Here is a 14,392-nt window from a genome sequence, read left to right as displayed (position 1 = left end):
ACCTCCAGATCAATTCTCTTGTCCTATGATTTTACAGCAGTCAGGAATTGGGAAAGAGAGAAGTAACGTTCTTCCCCCATAAACAAAGTGTGCTAAGAGACTCAGTGACCTGGAGGGAATGCTGAGGGTTGCCACACATGGCCTCTGAGAGTTGCTCAAATATACCAGGTTGTTCAGAGAGCCTAGGTGTTCCTGGGCCTGAATAACAGCTGTGACCCCAAAACACAGCATGCAAATCAAATATGGGCACGCCCGGTTACACTTCAAGTGCAAGAGTGATAGGGGGGTGATACGGCCTCGACATAATGGAATCCCAGAGTAAGCCCCTCCTTGGAACGAAGTTACCTCCTAATTGTGTTGTATGCGAATCCATTTTCCCATTAGGTCTTGAAAGTCCTGGAAAGGACCCCGTCCCTGAAGTAATATAGTATCTAGGTCTGTGAAAGACCCACTATGAAGCCACAGAGAAAGTACAGCCTCAGTGCTGACTGGTGTGGCTCAGTGGACTGAGTGCCAGCCTGCAAACCGAAGGGTCGCTGGTTTGATTCTCAGTCAGGGCAGATGCTCGGGTCGCAGGCCAGGTCCCCAGTAGGGGGCACACCAGAGGCAACCACGCATTGATGTTTCTCTCCCCCCCTCTCCCTCTCTCTAAAAATAAATAAATAAAATCGTGAAAAATAAAAGTACGGCTTCATATAGTAGGGGAAGGGGAGAGGAGATCACTTATCATTTTCTAATTAATAAACATACACACATTTTAGAGTAGTAATCAAAAGTTTGCATAAATTCAATGAGCTAGAACCCAACACATCAAAGGAATCCTGGCCTGTGGGCAGACAGTGGGTATCCTAGGCCTCCGGGGCTAGCTTTGCGCTCCGCTCTGCCATTAAAGCCCCGTGGCAGCCCAGGGTCTGGGCACCGGATGCAACGGCACACTGCCACCAGAAAGAAGGTTCAACACCGGGGAGCCACCCACTCTACAACACTACTTAGCATCTGGCGCATAAAGGTTGGAGGCTGGGGGAAGGGGATAACTGCAGGGAGCATCTGGGGGTGATGAAACTGTCCTGTATCTTGGGGAATCGCTGTACTGCACGTTAAAGCCACAGTGAGTTACCATTTTACAGCCACTAGACATACAAAAAATTAAAGCCTGATAATCACAAGTGTTGGTAAGGATCAAGGAGCAACCTGAACTAATAGGTTACTGGTAGAAGCTTCAATTCACGGGGCCACTTTCAAAAACGACTTGTCATCACCACACAAAGGTAAAGCTACACATACTCTGGGGCCTGGCAGTGCTGGACAAGAAGTTCTGTGCGCACCTGTCCTCCTGGAGCGGAACACGAGAGCGTTCAAAGCAGAAACGAAAACAACCAGCCCACTCTCTCAGGGAATGGACTACTGTGGACGTCTCAGAACAGCGATAATGAATGAATCGCAGCTACAGACCGCAATATGGACAAATCTCAATAAAAGCAAACTGCAGCAGAGAGATTCCATTTATATAAAAGTAAAAAATGATGTGAAGCTGAAACTATCTTTTACTCAGAGATATATACATAAATGGGAAACTATAAAGAAAAGCAAGGAAACAATAAACCACCAAACCCAAGACAATGGTTACCTTTTGTGGGACGGGGCTGTGGGGGGTGAGCAGCAACACAAAGAGCTTGTAAAGACCCGGATGCTGTTCTCTATGTCTCACCCTGGGGTCTCACACTGGGTAGGTCGGGGGTTGAACATGGGTGTTGGTTTTACTGCTGCTCTTTATATCTTGCATATATGTCATAATTATTCTTTTTTTTTTTTTAGATTTTATTTATTTATTTATTTTTAGAGGGGAAGGAGAGAGGGAGAGAAACATCAATGTATGGTTGCCTTTTTGTGCATCCCCTGCTGTTAGTTAGCCTGCAAGGAACCGGTTTGCAACCCAGGCATGTGCCCTGACTGGGAATCGAACCGCAATCGTCTGGTTCGCAGGCCCGCGCTCAATCCACTGAGCTACGCCAGCCAGGGCCATAATTATTCTTACCATTAACTCAACATTTAATTTTGTCTAATTCAAAAAAATTGTTCTGCTTCATTCAACAAATGTTTACTGGGCACTGAATTATCACAGAGCTATTGGGAATGCGAACCGAAAAGACACATCATCCCTCATATTAATTTTTTTGGGGGGGATAAAACACAAAGATCTGAAGGGACCCAAGGAAGGGCACAGTACCTTGATTTTGGCACCCAGCATCTCGGCGGCATCCTTCTCCCGCCGCAGGTCCTCCATCTTTTTCTCCTTCTCTTTCAGCAGCTTCATCTTCTCCTCTGCAACCAAACTGTGGTCCTCTACAATGGCCCGCTTCTCAATCTCCAGTTTTTCTTGCTGTTCCCGCCAGTAATCATCCTTATCATCCCCTTCCTCCTCACCCTCTTCTCCCTCCTCCTCCTCATCTTCCCCACCCCCACCACTGCCAACACCTTCCCTTCGCTTCTCTCGCCTCTTTCTCCTGCCAATGGACCGTTTTTCTAGCTGGGCCTTGAGGCGAGCAATCTCTTCTTGGAATTCTCGAAGGAGGGCATCCTTAGGGTCCTCGTTGACCCTTGGCTTGTTCTTAATATTTTTGGCACGGTTGGCATATCTCAGGGTGGTCAGAGTCTCTTCGACATTGTAAGAGGCGGGCCCCACATTGGCCACCATCACAGTTTTAGCATTGCCACCAAGAGAATCTTGGAGGAGTCTGGTAAGTTTTGAGTCCCGATATGGAATGTGAGTGCTTTTGCCGTCCACCAGGGCAGAAATGACATTACCCAAGGCAGAAAGGGACAGGTTAATCTTGGTCGCTTCCTTCAGTCTTTCCCCTTGAGCGCCGGTCTTGGCTTGCCGTTCGCTGCCCGCGAGATCGACAAGGTTCAGTTTCCCTACACGAATATGGTTTTCTCCATCGAGGCCCACCTCGCTGCACTCGATGGTGATGACGAAAATTGCATGAGAACGTGAGCTGTGCTCATTCATGTTGGTAGCACCAACAGAACGGTTCTGGTTCCCCACATTCATCACGTGCTCTATTTCCTTCACACTCTTGGTGACAAAGGAAGACAGGTCTTTCACGTACACTCCAGTGTCAGGCCGCTCTTTGAGCTCAAGCCTTTTGGTCTGATCCTTTGAGAGCAGGTCTCGGATCTCCTCCTGGTAGATCTCTAGGTAAGAAGCCCTAACCAGGTACTGTTGGTTCTGGGATCGAGAGATATGGGTGAAGATGTGATCAAACGAGTTGGGGATGACCCCTCTTTTTTCAGGGTCACCCCGGACTCCTTCCATGGTGTAGGTTTTCCCAGTCCCCGTTTGCCCATAGGCAAAAATCGTCCCATTGAAACCCTGTAGAACGGAGTCCACGAGCGGTCTGAATGTCTCATCGTAGAGTTCAAACTGCTTGGCATTCCAGTCATAGACTGCATCGAAGGTGAAGGTCTTGGGCATTTCATGGGCCACTCCTCTGGGGTTCTTCACGGACACCTGCCCCAGCTTCACATCCACATCCACTACCTTGTCATAGGAAGCAGCCTTCTCCTTGCCATTCATGGGCCGGCAGCGAACCACCACCCTGACCGACTCTGAGCTTTTTAACTTGGACATGCTGAACTCTGACCAGGTCGACCTTGAAGGCTACGAATCCAAAATGCCTCAGGATGCTAAGGTCCTAGGAAAAAAAGCAAAAGCAAGTAAGGACAGCAGAGTTGTCACTGGGGACTGCTCAACAGTCGATGATGCACCCAAGTCACCTTCGTCTTGATAAGCTTCTGACAGCTATTTTTCCTCTTTTAAAAAATTAATTAATTTATTTTTCAACTACAGTTTACTTAGTATTTTTTTTTAATTTTTAATATGCTCAGTTTATCTTTTTCTTTTAAGATTTTATTTATTTATTTATCTTTAGAGGGGAAAGGAGAGAGGGAGAGAAACATTAATGTATGGTTGCCTTTGGTGTGTCTCCTGCTGGGAGTTGGCCTGCAGGGAACTGGCCTGCAACCCAGGCATGTGCCCTGACTGGGAACCAAACCTCGATCCTCTGGTTCGCAGGCCCGTGCTCAATCCACTGAGCTATACCAGCCAGGGCTACTTAGTATTATTTTGTGTTGGCTTCAGGGGTACAGCATATCAGTCAGACAAACATATAATTTACAAAGTGTTCCCCTGGTATTTCTAGTACCCACCAGGCACCACACATCGTTATTACAATGTTATTGACTATATTCGATAGCTACATTTAATAATTTTACTACACCATGTATTTCCGAAACCAGCTTCAGTGGGAAAAATTAAAATGCTAGTCCACCAATAGTGTTAACTAGCTTGTCCTCCCTTCAACCAATATTTTACCTTATACTACAGATTGAGGCAGCTGGGAACCTTTTAAAAGCTGAGTAACCTCATACCCTGTTGAAATGCTACAACCTCTGCAGAGTAATTCGGATCTATCAACATTTTAAATGCACAGACCCTTGACTTAACAGTTGTATTTCTAAGAATGTATCTTATAGATACAAGGATATTTGTTGTGGCATCTTTTTTTGAGGGGGGGGCAGGGTGGGAGAAAGAGAGGGAGTGAAACACTGATCAGTTGTTTCTCATATGTGCCCTGACTGAGGACTGAACCCATAACCTAGGCATGTGCCCTGATCGGGAATCGAACCAGTGACCTTCCGCTTTGAGAGACAATGCCCGATCCACTCCAGTCAGTGCTGCTGTGGCACCATTCTGCAGCAGTGACAGACCGCGGACAACCCCAATGCCCATCAAGAGGGGGCTGACTACATAAATGAAATATACTTACCATATATAGTGGAGTCCTATGCAGTTACTAAAAAGAATGTACTAATCTGGTCCTGGCTGGTATAGCTCAGTGGATTGAGTGCCAGCCTGAGAACCAAAGGGTCACTGGTTTGATTCCCAGTCAGGGCACATGCCTGGGATGTGGGCCAGGTCCCCAGTGGGAGCCCCAAGAGAGGAAACCACGCATGGATGTTTCTCTCTCTCTCTCTTTCTCCCTCCCTTCCTCTCTCTCTAAAAATAAATAAATAAAATCTTAAAAAAGGAATGTACTGATCCGAATATAGTCCTATGCCAAATATGTTAAAAAGAAAAAGTAGATGAGGAACAGTGTGTATAGTACAGTTTACACAGTGTGTTAGAAAGAGAATATACGCATGTTTATGCTCGATACGCACACCATATCATCAGAGGCACACACGTAAAAGTGGTACAGGAGCAGCGTCGGCAAAAGAACTATGGGCCTAGGGGACTCAGAGGTCTGCAGAGATAAAAAATAAAATAACAATGAAAAATGAACCACTTTCTACCGTACACTCATTTGTACTGTTTTAATTTCCTGTCTTGTGTTGATAATACTTTTCCATTTTAAAACCATAAACTATGGCTGGTGTAAAATCTATTGAAATAAATGAGGATGTGATGTAATACATTACATAAAAGCACTTTCCCAATCAATAAATTTAATATAATTTGAAGGCAAATAAGAAAATAGGGGTCAAAAATTTTTAAGCGAAACAAAAAAAGAGAATGTCATTTGGTGCCAGAAAACTCGGAGCAGAAGGAAGGGGGATCAACGAATCCTTTGCAAAGGGGTCGGGAACGAGGACCTCAAACTCCTGAAAACCTCAGCACCGGATTAAACAAACAAAAGGTTACACACATGGTTCCTGATTTATTCAAAAGGCCCTTTGGTGACAGGTCTCTCTACCTCACCTGTTCTCCAGTCAACCAGTTTCCTGCCCACACGGCAAGTGTGATTAGATTTTAATCTCCTCGAACTAGTTAATGAAAACAGACCAGTATGTGATAACATACATTTACCCCTCCCATTTTACACAAGCATTGTATGTGACACAGTAACACACAGTGTCTGCATCTTCTGTTTCTCACCAAGCTGTGCGTCTTGTAGTTTGTGCCTTCAGTCAGGACAGAGTGGCCTCATCCTTTATGAAAGCAGCGACACTGGCATGGTAGCATCGTGATTTATTTGACCACTGCCCTAGCACTTAAGCTGCTTCTGATATTTTACTATGAAAAACCTAGGACTGCTCATGTGTGGGGAAGTATACTTGTAAGGATACATTTCTAGAAGTGTCATTTCTGGGCCCCAGGACACATGTACCCATTTGTAATTTTAACAGATACTTAGAGCAGTGAGGACGATGTATTTTTCAGTTGTGCTATTCCCTGCTAGCAAAAGGGAGGGAGAATGGCTTGGCCCGGCGGCTCCGCTGGTTGGAACGTCGGAGTCCCACACATCAAAAAGGTTGTAGGTTTGATTCCAGTCAGGGCACACGGGAGGCAACTGACTGATACTTTTCTCTCACCCTGATGTGTCTCTCTCTTTCTCTCTCCCTTCCTCTCCCTCTAAAAGTCAACAAACACATCCTCAGGTAAGCATAAAAAGAAAAGAAAAAAGGGTGGGAGAATATAAAACAGGGGTGGGCCACTCTAGGCATATATGCTGACGCTTAGTAAATATAGGGCATCAATGTATCCCTCCACTGATCTTTCATTAAAAAAACAAAACAGCCCTGGCTGGTGTGGCTCACTGGACTGAGCACCAGACTACGAAGGGGTTGCTGGTTCGATTCCCGGTCGGGGCACGTGCCTGGGTTGCAGGCCAGGTCCCCGTAGGTGGCTCAGGAGTGGCAACCGCACATGGATACACACTGACGTTTCCCTTCCTCCCTTTCTCTTTCCCTTACTGTCTCTCTAAAAGTGGTTAAATAAATCTTCAAAACAAAACTGTTCCACTGCTAAGCACACGGAAACACAAAAAGTTTTCATACTCTTTCTAGTTGTTACGCGTACTAAAGTACAGTTGTCCAGAATGAAGGACCGACGCCCTCCTACCCTCTCCACACCCCTCGACCGTAATACCTGCCAAACAGGACTCGTCCTTCCTTTACACGTTGCGGGGCGCACAGGCACCAGAAAGGTGGGAGTGCTTTGGGAACTAATACACAGACAGACTACAAATAATTAGCATAGATTCATCCAAACGGCCCGTCAAAGGGTCATTCCAGACATTACCAGTCAGCCCTGATTTTAGGCATTAAACATCACTAAACTAACATTTTCTCTTCTACCACTGGCAATCATCATCCTAACAAAAAAGAGGTTAAATTGAGATTCATGTATCTAACCAATGTTCAGTTAGAAGTAAACCTCGAGCCATTTAAAGAGAACTATGTACAAGGCAGCTTTCATTCACCACCTTCTAGATGCTGTCAAAATTCTGCCAGACGAGAATGAGCCACACGTGAGAAGGGCCAGTCTGTTTACGGCTTCTGATCTTTTCCAGGGGAACGGACCCCAGGCTACAGCTGATCCCTCGCTGCCTGTCTCTCCCTCCATTTTAACAAAATGGGCAGGTGCCAAGCTTGAACCCCAGGTCCTTTTCTTTTTTAAATTTTAATTGTTGTTCAAGTACAGTTTTCTGCCTTTTACTCCCATCCCAGCCCACCTTCCACCATAACCCCCGGGTCCTTAGCCTCCTCTGGGGAGGCCTCTGCTGCCATGTGTGGGATACCCAGACAAGACCCCAGACCTGAAGGAGGAACAGAAACGTAGGGAGGTGGGTGGAGAACACATCAGTGAAGATGACCGCTCTCTGTCACATGCCCCTGAAGAGCTTATAACTGTCAAAACAATGTGTCCCCAGGCCTGTTCAAAAAAAAAAAAAAAGCCTGCAGCAGGCAGACTTTGAGGTTTAGCTCCTTCTGTTACAGCCCTATATATTTTTTGAGCTCTCTTGAAACAATAAAAACAAATGAATGATAATGACCTATGATCATCTTAAAAATCTTTTAAAAAGAAAGAATTCCCAAAGCCTGAGTCCCTTAATTAAATCTCAACTCAGAACAGAGAACCCCATTTCTTTTCTGAATTCACTGAGCTCAACTGAACTAGCCATGCTTTATTGATGTATTACTTCAGGAAGACGGACTAATTTAATTTCCTGCCACCAGGGCTTAAAATCTTGCTCTGGGTCTGTCTCAAAGGAGAGGGTTTTCTTGGAAGGATGCCCTGATACTCTCTCTTTACTTTATTACCTTCCTCCTCCTTCTTCTAGCTGGTCTAATTACAGTGATAAATCTTTAAAGGAACTCACAGAACTGCCAGGAAAGATGGAACCACAGGTCAGTAGCTCAGCACCTTCATCCTGAATACTTTTTCTGTTAGAACTCGTCACTCTGCTGTTAACAAGTACCGTTTTAATGGCTACAACACGTGGAAAATCTAGTTCTTTTTCCCCAACTGCGTCTCTTTTGTCCTCCAAGGAAAGCAGGTGCACAGCTCTCAGAGGAGCCACACCCGCCCAGACCGTTTCCCACCGTTTTCCTGTTAGGACACACACCCCCGTTCCCCACCCCGACCCCACGCCTTCACTAGTTCTCACAGTCTTAGCTCAGGGAACCTAGGATAGAGGGCAGAAATGATCCCATTCTACCTGAAGCATTTTATCCAGCCTACTGCTGTTAAAACAGAAAAACACACCCAAAATCTCCAGCGATCCTACTTTTATGTACGTGTATGCCTTGGTGGAAGACCTTTGCACAGGCACACAGGATGCTTCCTGAAGCACTGTAAAAGTGGTAGGGAGACTGGAAACAACCTAACCGTCCATTCCTAGGGGAATCAAAACATAAAATAGGGCCTATTCATATCACAGACAGTACATATTCAGTAGTTAGAAGGGCTCAGTTAGAGCAGGGGTCAGCAAACGACACAGCCCACAGGCCAAACCCAGCCCACAGCCTGTTTCGGACGTGAGGTTTTCCTGGGACCCAGCTATGAGCCTCTGTGTGCGCACCCTCTATGGCTGGATCAGCTATAAGGCAGCAGAGTTGAGTAGCAGCAGTCCTGTGAGTAGTAAGACCCACAGCACCTAAAATATTTACTACCTGACCTTTTACAGAAGAGGTCTGCCAACACCTAATTAGAGTTTACAGGGAGGGGGAAAGCAGGTGTACAGTTGTGAGCACGTGAAACACAGAGTTCATTCTTGTAGTATTTACTATTGTACTGTTTCCCGTAAGGAAAACTGTAAACCTACTTTTGCCCCACCCTGTGTATGTTCACATGGGTAAATAAACAGGTTAGTAAAAAAGCAAGCTGTAGAATACTCATTATGACTAACAACATAACACGCTACGGTGTTTCTATGTCCATAACAGTATCACAAAGTGGGATGGAAGGATAGACAATGATTTATGCGACTGGGCATGGTGAACAGGAAAGTGTGGGGAACGGGACTAGACACGAGACGGGTATTTCAATTTTAGCAATAATATTTTATCATTTCTCTTCCAAAAAAATAAAAAATGGGAGGGGGAATGAGCCTTGAAGCAAATAAAATGTTAACTTTCACCTCTGCTGTTTCCTATTTATTCTCTGAATGTTTAAAATTTCTCAAAACCCCACCACTTTTACATTAAAAACAATAAAAACAGATCTTCTGCTCTCCTGGAAGAACGGGAGCCCTAGAAATCTGACAGCCCCTGCTGGTGCTCCAAGCAGCAGCAGTGGGAGCTGCCCTGCAGGCGTCCGTCAGGTGGACCTGGCCTCTGCTGCCTCCCCACCCCACACCCCTACTGTCTCATACCCAGCATGCCTTGCTCATTTATACTTCCTGCCTGGCTCCTACAGGCATCTGTCTAGGACCAAATTCATGTACACATGACATGATTAAGAAAGGTCCACCATGCTGGTCCACCTCTTTAAATGACATTTACCAAGTCTCTGCAATAACATGAAAATGTTTAACATAAATGAAAAAGCAGTTTACAAAGCTGAATGCATGCGATCACAATTATAGAAAACTAAGACATCAAAATATCAATAGTGGTTCACTTTGCATGTTGGACTATTGGTTATTTTCTCTGCTCTTCAACATTCCTGTATTTTCCAAACATTACAGAGCATGTGGTATCTTCAAGGGGGTGGTGAGAAGCCTGGCAATTCACCAGAAACAGCCCTGCAAGGAGGAGCAATCTGCAGGCACACGGAGTGCATGCTAATGCACCTTTAATCAATGCATTCCAATGCAATATCCTCCAAGATCAGACCAGGCCACCACCTGCCAACTGCCTGGCTTGGAGTGCAAGGACTCAGAGTGTCTGAAAGGCAGCCCAAGCCATAGATCACGTGGGGCAAGGAGATAAAAGTGACTCCCTATTAACCAGTCCAAACCAACGCCTGCACAGCTTTCTCTCAGGGGAAACAGCTGTTTCTACTCTGCATCCACCTCGTCACCAACAACACCACTTTCTTTCACAACCACTGCTAATTGTTTTGACGTATCAGGGCTCCTTGTGTGCAATCCCAGAACCACACCAAGACAGCCAGTCAACAACTGGGAGTCCCTGCTTCCCAAGACGGCCAGTTATCACAATGGGAGTGAACACAATTTTCAAAACAAGATTATTAATCTCCAGTTGAAAAAGAACACCACTGCCCTGCAGAGCTTTACAAGGACTCAGAATGTGTGTGGAGAGAACAGTTCTATCGTGCACAAAGTACATCTGGAGGGATGCACATGGGCCGGGCAACAACACCGGTGGTCTGCAGGGAGAGCTGGGTGGCTGAGGGCCAGGGGTGGAATGGAGACTTTCCGTTGCACACCCTTTGCACCTTCTTGTGTTTTGACTCATGAATATATTACCTAGGCAGCAAAATAAAATTAGAAGGAAAAAGGCATGGAAAAGTTTTGTGAAATTAAGTATACTAAGATCCAGGTGTTAAAAGTCATCATTTTCCTCTTTTCATCTGTCCATTTTTACTGACCACCATGAAAATAAGGTAATAAAAAATGTTTTAAATGATGACCAAAGAAAACAACTATGAATACTACTTGGCCATAAAAAAAGAAGAAAATTTTACTCTTTGCAACAGTAAGGATGGACCTGGAGAACATTATGCTACGTGAAACAAGTCAGTCAGAGAAAGAGAAATGCCGTATGATTTCACTCATACGTGGAATCTAATGAACAAACTGAACTAACAAGGAAAATGGGGACGGACTCATAGATGGAGAACAGGACGACGGCTAGTGGAGGAGCTGTGAGCAGGCAGAGGGGCTGAACAAAAAGGGAAAAGTGACTCCCGGACACGGACATCAACGTGGTGATTGCCTGGGGGAGGGGGACATAGGGGGACCAAATGGTAATGGAAAAAAAACACAATAAAGATTAAATTAGCCCTGGCTGGTGTGGCTTAGTGGATTGAGCACGAGCCTGTGAGCCAAGGGGTGGCCGAGTTTGATTCCCAGTCAGGGCACATGCCTGAGTTGTGGGCCAGGTCCCTGGTTGGGAATGCACAAGAGACAATCACAATTGATGTTTTTCTCCCTCTCTTCCTCCTTCCTTTCCCCTCTCTAAAATAAATAAATAAAATCTTTAAAAAAGATTAAATTAAAAAAATTTTTAAATGATGAATCAAGGGCCCTAAGGAGTAAAACTACTTGTCTCAACTTCATGGTGAAGCTTCAGAAAAAGAGCTTCGTCGAGGCCTACAGCGATAGAGTCGCTATCTTTCTAATTACCAGTGTGGCATGTCAGGCAGCCTCAGTCTGAGAAGGTCCTCAGAGCAAATACGTCAAAATAACAGACTAATAAAATAGGCACTGTTCGTAAACATAAAGTCATCTTTTTCGTAAGCCAAGCAGTTGCGTAAATTGTCTAAAAACTTTCAAACTGCCTTTTTACAGTACACACAAGAACCACAGCATCTCAAATCGTTATAAATTATTTGAAGGCAACTGGCCAAATTAATACTAAAACAATAAAGCGTAATATTTGAAATGTAATTACTCCCTTGAAACAGCAATTCCATTTCTTGTAGTTATTTTAAGGGCATCACTGACTAACTGAATTTGTGTGCAAAATGTACGTGCCTGTTTATGTTGATCACAGCGCCCCCTCTTAAATGCTCGTTGGTGAGGGGCCAGTTAGGTCGTGACACATCCCTACACAATGGGAAATTACAGTCATTAAAACAGCAGTACACCTCTAGGTCTTTACGTTTGGGAAGATGTTCACAGCATTTTGTTGAGTGAAGAAAAGCAGGCTACCCAAAGAGAAAGCTATTGTGGTCATATCTGCAGAGAAAGGCGTGGGAGAAACTGTGTAAAGCCGGGGTTAAAGCACGAGCTTCAGCGTTCAACAGGTCAGTGTCTGAGTTTCTGTTCTGCCATTCAGCTATAAAACTTTGGGAGAGTTACCTAAGTCATAACTTCTATAAAATGGGTGAATACCACCACCTACTTTAAAGAACTAAGGACTGCCCTGGCTGGTGTAGCTCAGTGGATTGAACATGGGCCTGTGAACCAGACGATCACAGTTCGATTACCTGTGAGGGCACATGCCTGGGTTGCAGGCCGGTTCCCAGCAGGGAGGCAACCATACATTGATATTCTCTCCCTCTCTCCTTCCCTTCCCCTCTAAAGATAAATAAATAAAATCTTTAAAAAAAGAACTAAGGACTAAACAAGCTATGCTTTGCCTAGCTCAAAATGTATAATAAAAACTCAGGAAATGCAAGCAATACCAGTCTCTGGGAGTAAGCTTGAAAGTGATTTTTTGGCTTCCTCTGGCCTTTCTAATAGACGAGAGTATTTTGTTTCTTAATATCAAGTGGGGAGATGGTAATAAAGCTATTTTTTCTTTGGGGAAAATGTCTAGCAGCTTGATTTCAGCTTAAGCGTCTTAGCAAGGCAGGCTACTTATCTGGAAAGAGACCTAGAAAGGTCACAGACAAGACACATGAACAAACATATGCCTGCTCTAAATTCAAACTGATGCCATGTCCTCTCATTTGATGACTGAAAGAGGCAAACAAAGAAAGCATTTATCCAAGAGGAAAAAAGGGAAAGAAATCCCTTTCTGTATCCCGTTGTGAATCATTCATAGAATACATTCATAAAAAATATATTCAAGTCTAGAAGACAATTCTCATTCAGAAGCAATGTGGGTCTGGGGTTTTGTTGTATTTATTAGTCATAACTCACAGTACATCAGGAGCTTAATGTGTGTTCCTTTTATCCTCCAAATCACCTTAGAATAGGTGTTAGCCCTATTTTAAAAATAAACATGGGAGGTTCAAAGGAATTAATTTGCCCAAGGTCACACAGCAATTAAATAGAACAGTCAGGATTCAAAACCAGGCTTGCCTTATTTAAAACCCACATATAAACTTACTTTAGAAACACACATGTGCATATATACACTGTGTATCAACAGATGCATAGATTAGAACAATTGAAGCTGTATGGGTGAGTCTACAGCAAAGGAGGACATTCTCCCCTCACCCCTGGGAGAAAGTCAGCGCAGATGCAAAAGCAGTAACATATCTGCACTGCTCCTGCGCATTTGAACCCAAGCGGAAGTACACTATGCACCATTCTCCATCTAGCTCGACTGATCTTACAGATAACTCCACTCACCTTTAAACCAGTGGCCCAGATGCCATAGTATGGTGGTCTTATAATATAGTTAATTGGTCCCCTGCTGAGGGACTTCAGATGGTTTCTGGTCTTTTGCTACAGCAAACAATGCTGCAGTGAATATCTTAAACATATACGCTTAGCTACAGGTGGGAGTAATTAGTAGGATCCATTCCCACACATGCAAATGCATGCATGTTCCCTGTCGACGGAGGGCGCCATCTTCCCCCTCCCCAGGCTGTACCATTTCCCCTCTGACAGTGCACCCCCCCCCCCGCCCCAGTCCATACAACCACGGCACACAGAGCTCACGCTCTGAAGCTGGAAGAGCCTTTCTGCCAGGAACTTCTTACTCCATGTACTAGTCCAGGAAAGAAATGAAGTTGCTTCTCTGCTAAAAATGTATCCTCTGATTAAGAGGCTTAATCAACCAAATACAACATCTGGCCCTGGAGTGGGACCCTTTTTTTGATCTTGATTCAAACAAACCAACTGTTAAAACAGTGTACGAGGCCTTGGCTGGGTCCCTCAGTTAGTTGGAGCGTCATCCTGATACTCCGAGGTTGTAGGTTTGATCCCTGGTCGGGGCACACACAAGAATCAACCAGTGAATGCACAAGACAGTGGAACAACAAGTTGATCTCTCTGCCCACTCCCCTCAAATAAATTAACTAATTAAAAAAAATTTAAATGCATGACACAATCAAGGAAATCTGAATGCTGGCTATTAGATGGTGTTAAGGAATTTCACACTTTTTAGGTGTAAAAACTGTATTTTAAAAAAGTTTTTCTTTTTAAGATTTTACGTTCATTTATTTTTAGAGAGAGGCGAAGGGAGGCAGGACAGAGAGACATCAATGTATAGAAGAAACCGTTGATTGCCTCCCACACGCCCC

General features: G+C 44.6%; 1 protein-coding gene across 6 annotated transcripts in view; it reads right to left on the bottom strand.

Moving 5' to 3' along the window:
* KIF3B (kinesin family member 3B) overlaps positions 1-14,392 on the bottom strand; it is a 43,180-nt gene that overhangs the window by 16,995 nt on the left and 11,793 nt on the right. For all 6 annotated transcript variants that reach the window (XM_037043844.1, XM_037043845.1, XM_037043846.1 and 3 more), the window contains one exon: positions 2,228-3,695. In XM_037043844.1, coding sequence (XP_036899739.1) covers positions 2,228-3,631 — 1,404 coding nt within the window. In that variant the 5' untranslated portion in view covers positions 3,632-3,695. The remainder of the gene's footprint in view (positions 1-2,227; positions 3,696-14,392) is intronic.

This window comes from Sturnira hondurensis, unplaced genomic scaffold, assembly GCF_014824575.4.
Source record: "Sturnira hondurensis isolate 20B ecotype Veracruz unplaced genomic scaffold, ASM1482457v3 Scaffold0004136, whole genome shotgun sequence".
NCBI lineage: Eukaryota > Metazoa > Chordata > Mammalia > Chiroptera > Phyllostomidae > Sturnira > Sturnira hondurensis.
The sequence above is the reverse complement of the archived record's forward strand: the minus strand, read 5'-3'. Positions and strand labels throughout refer to the sequence as shown.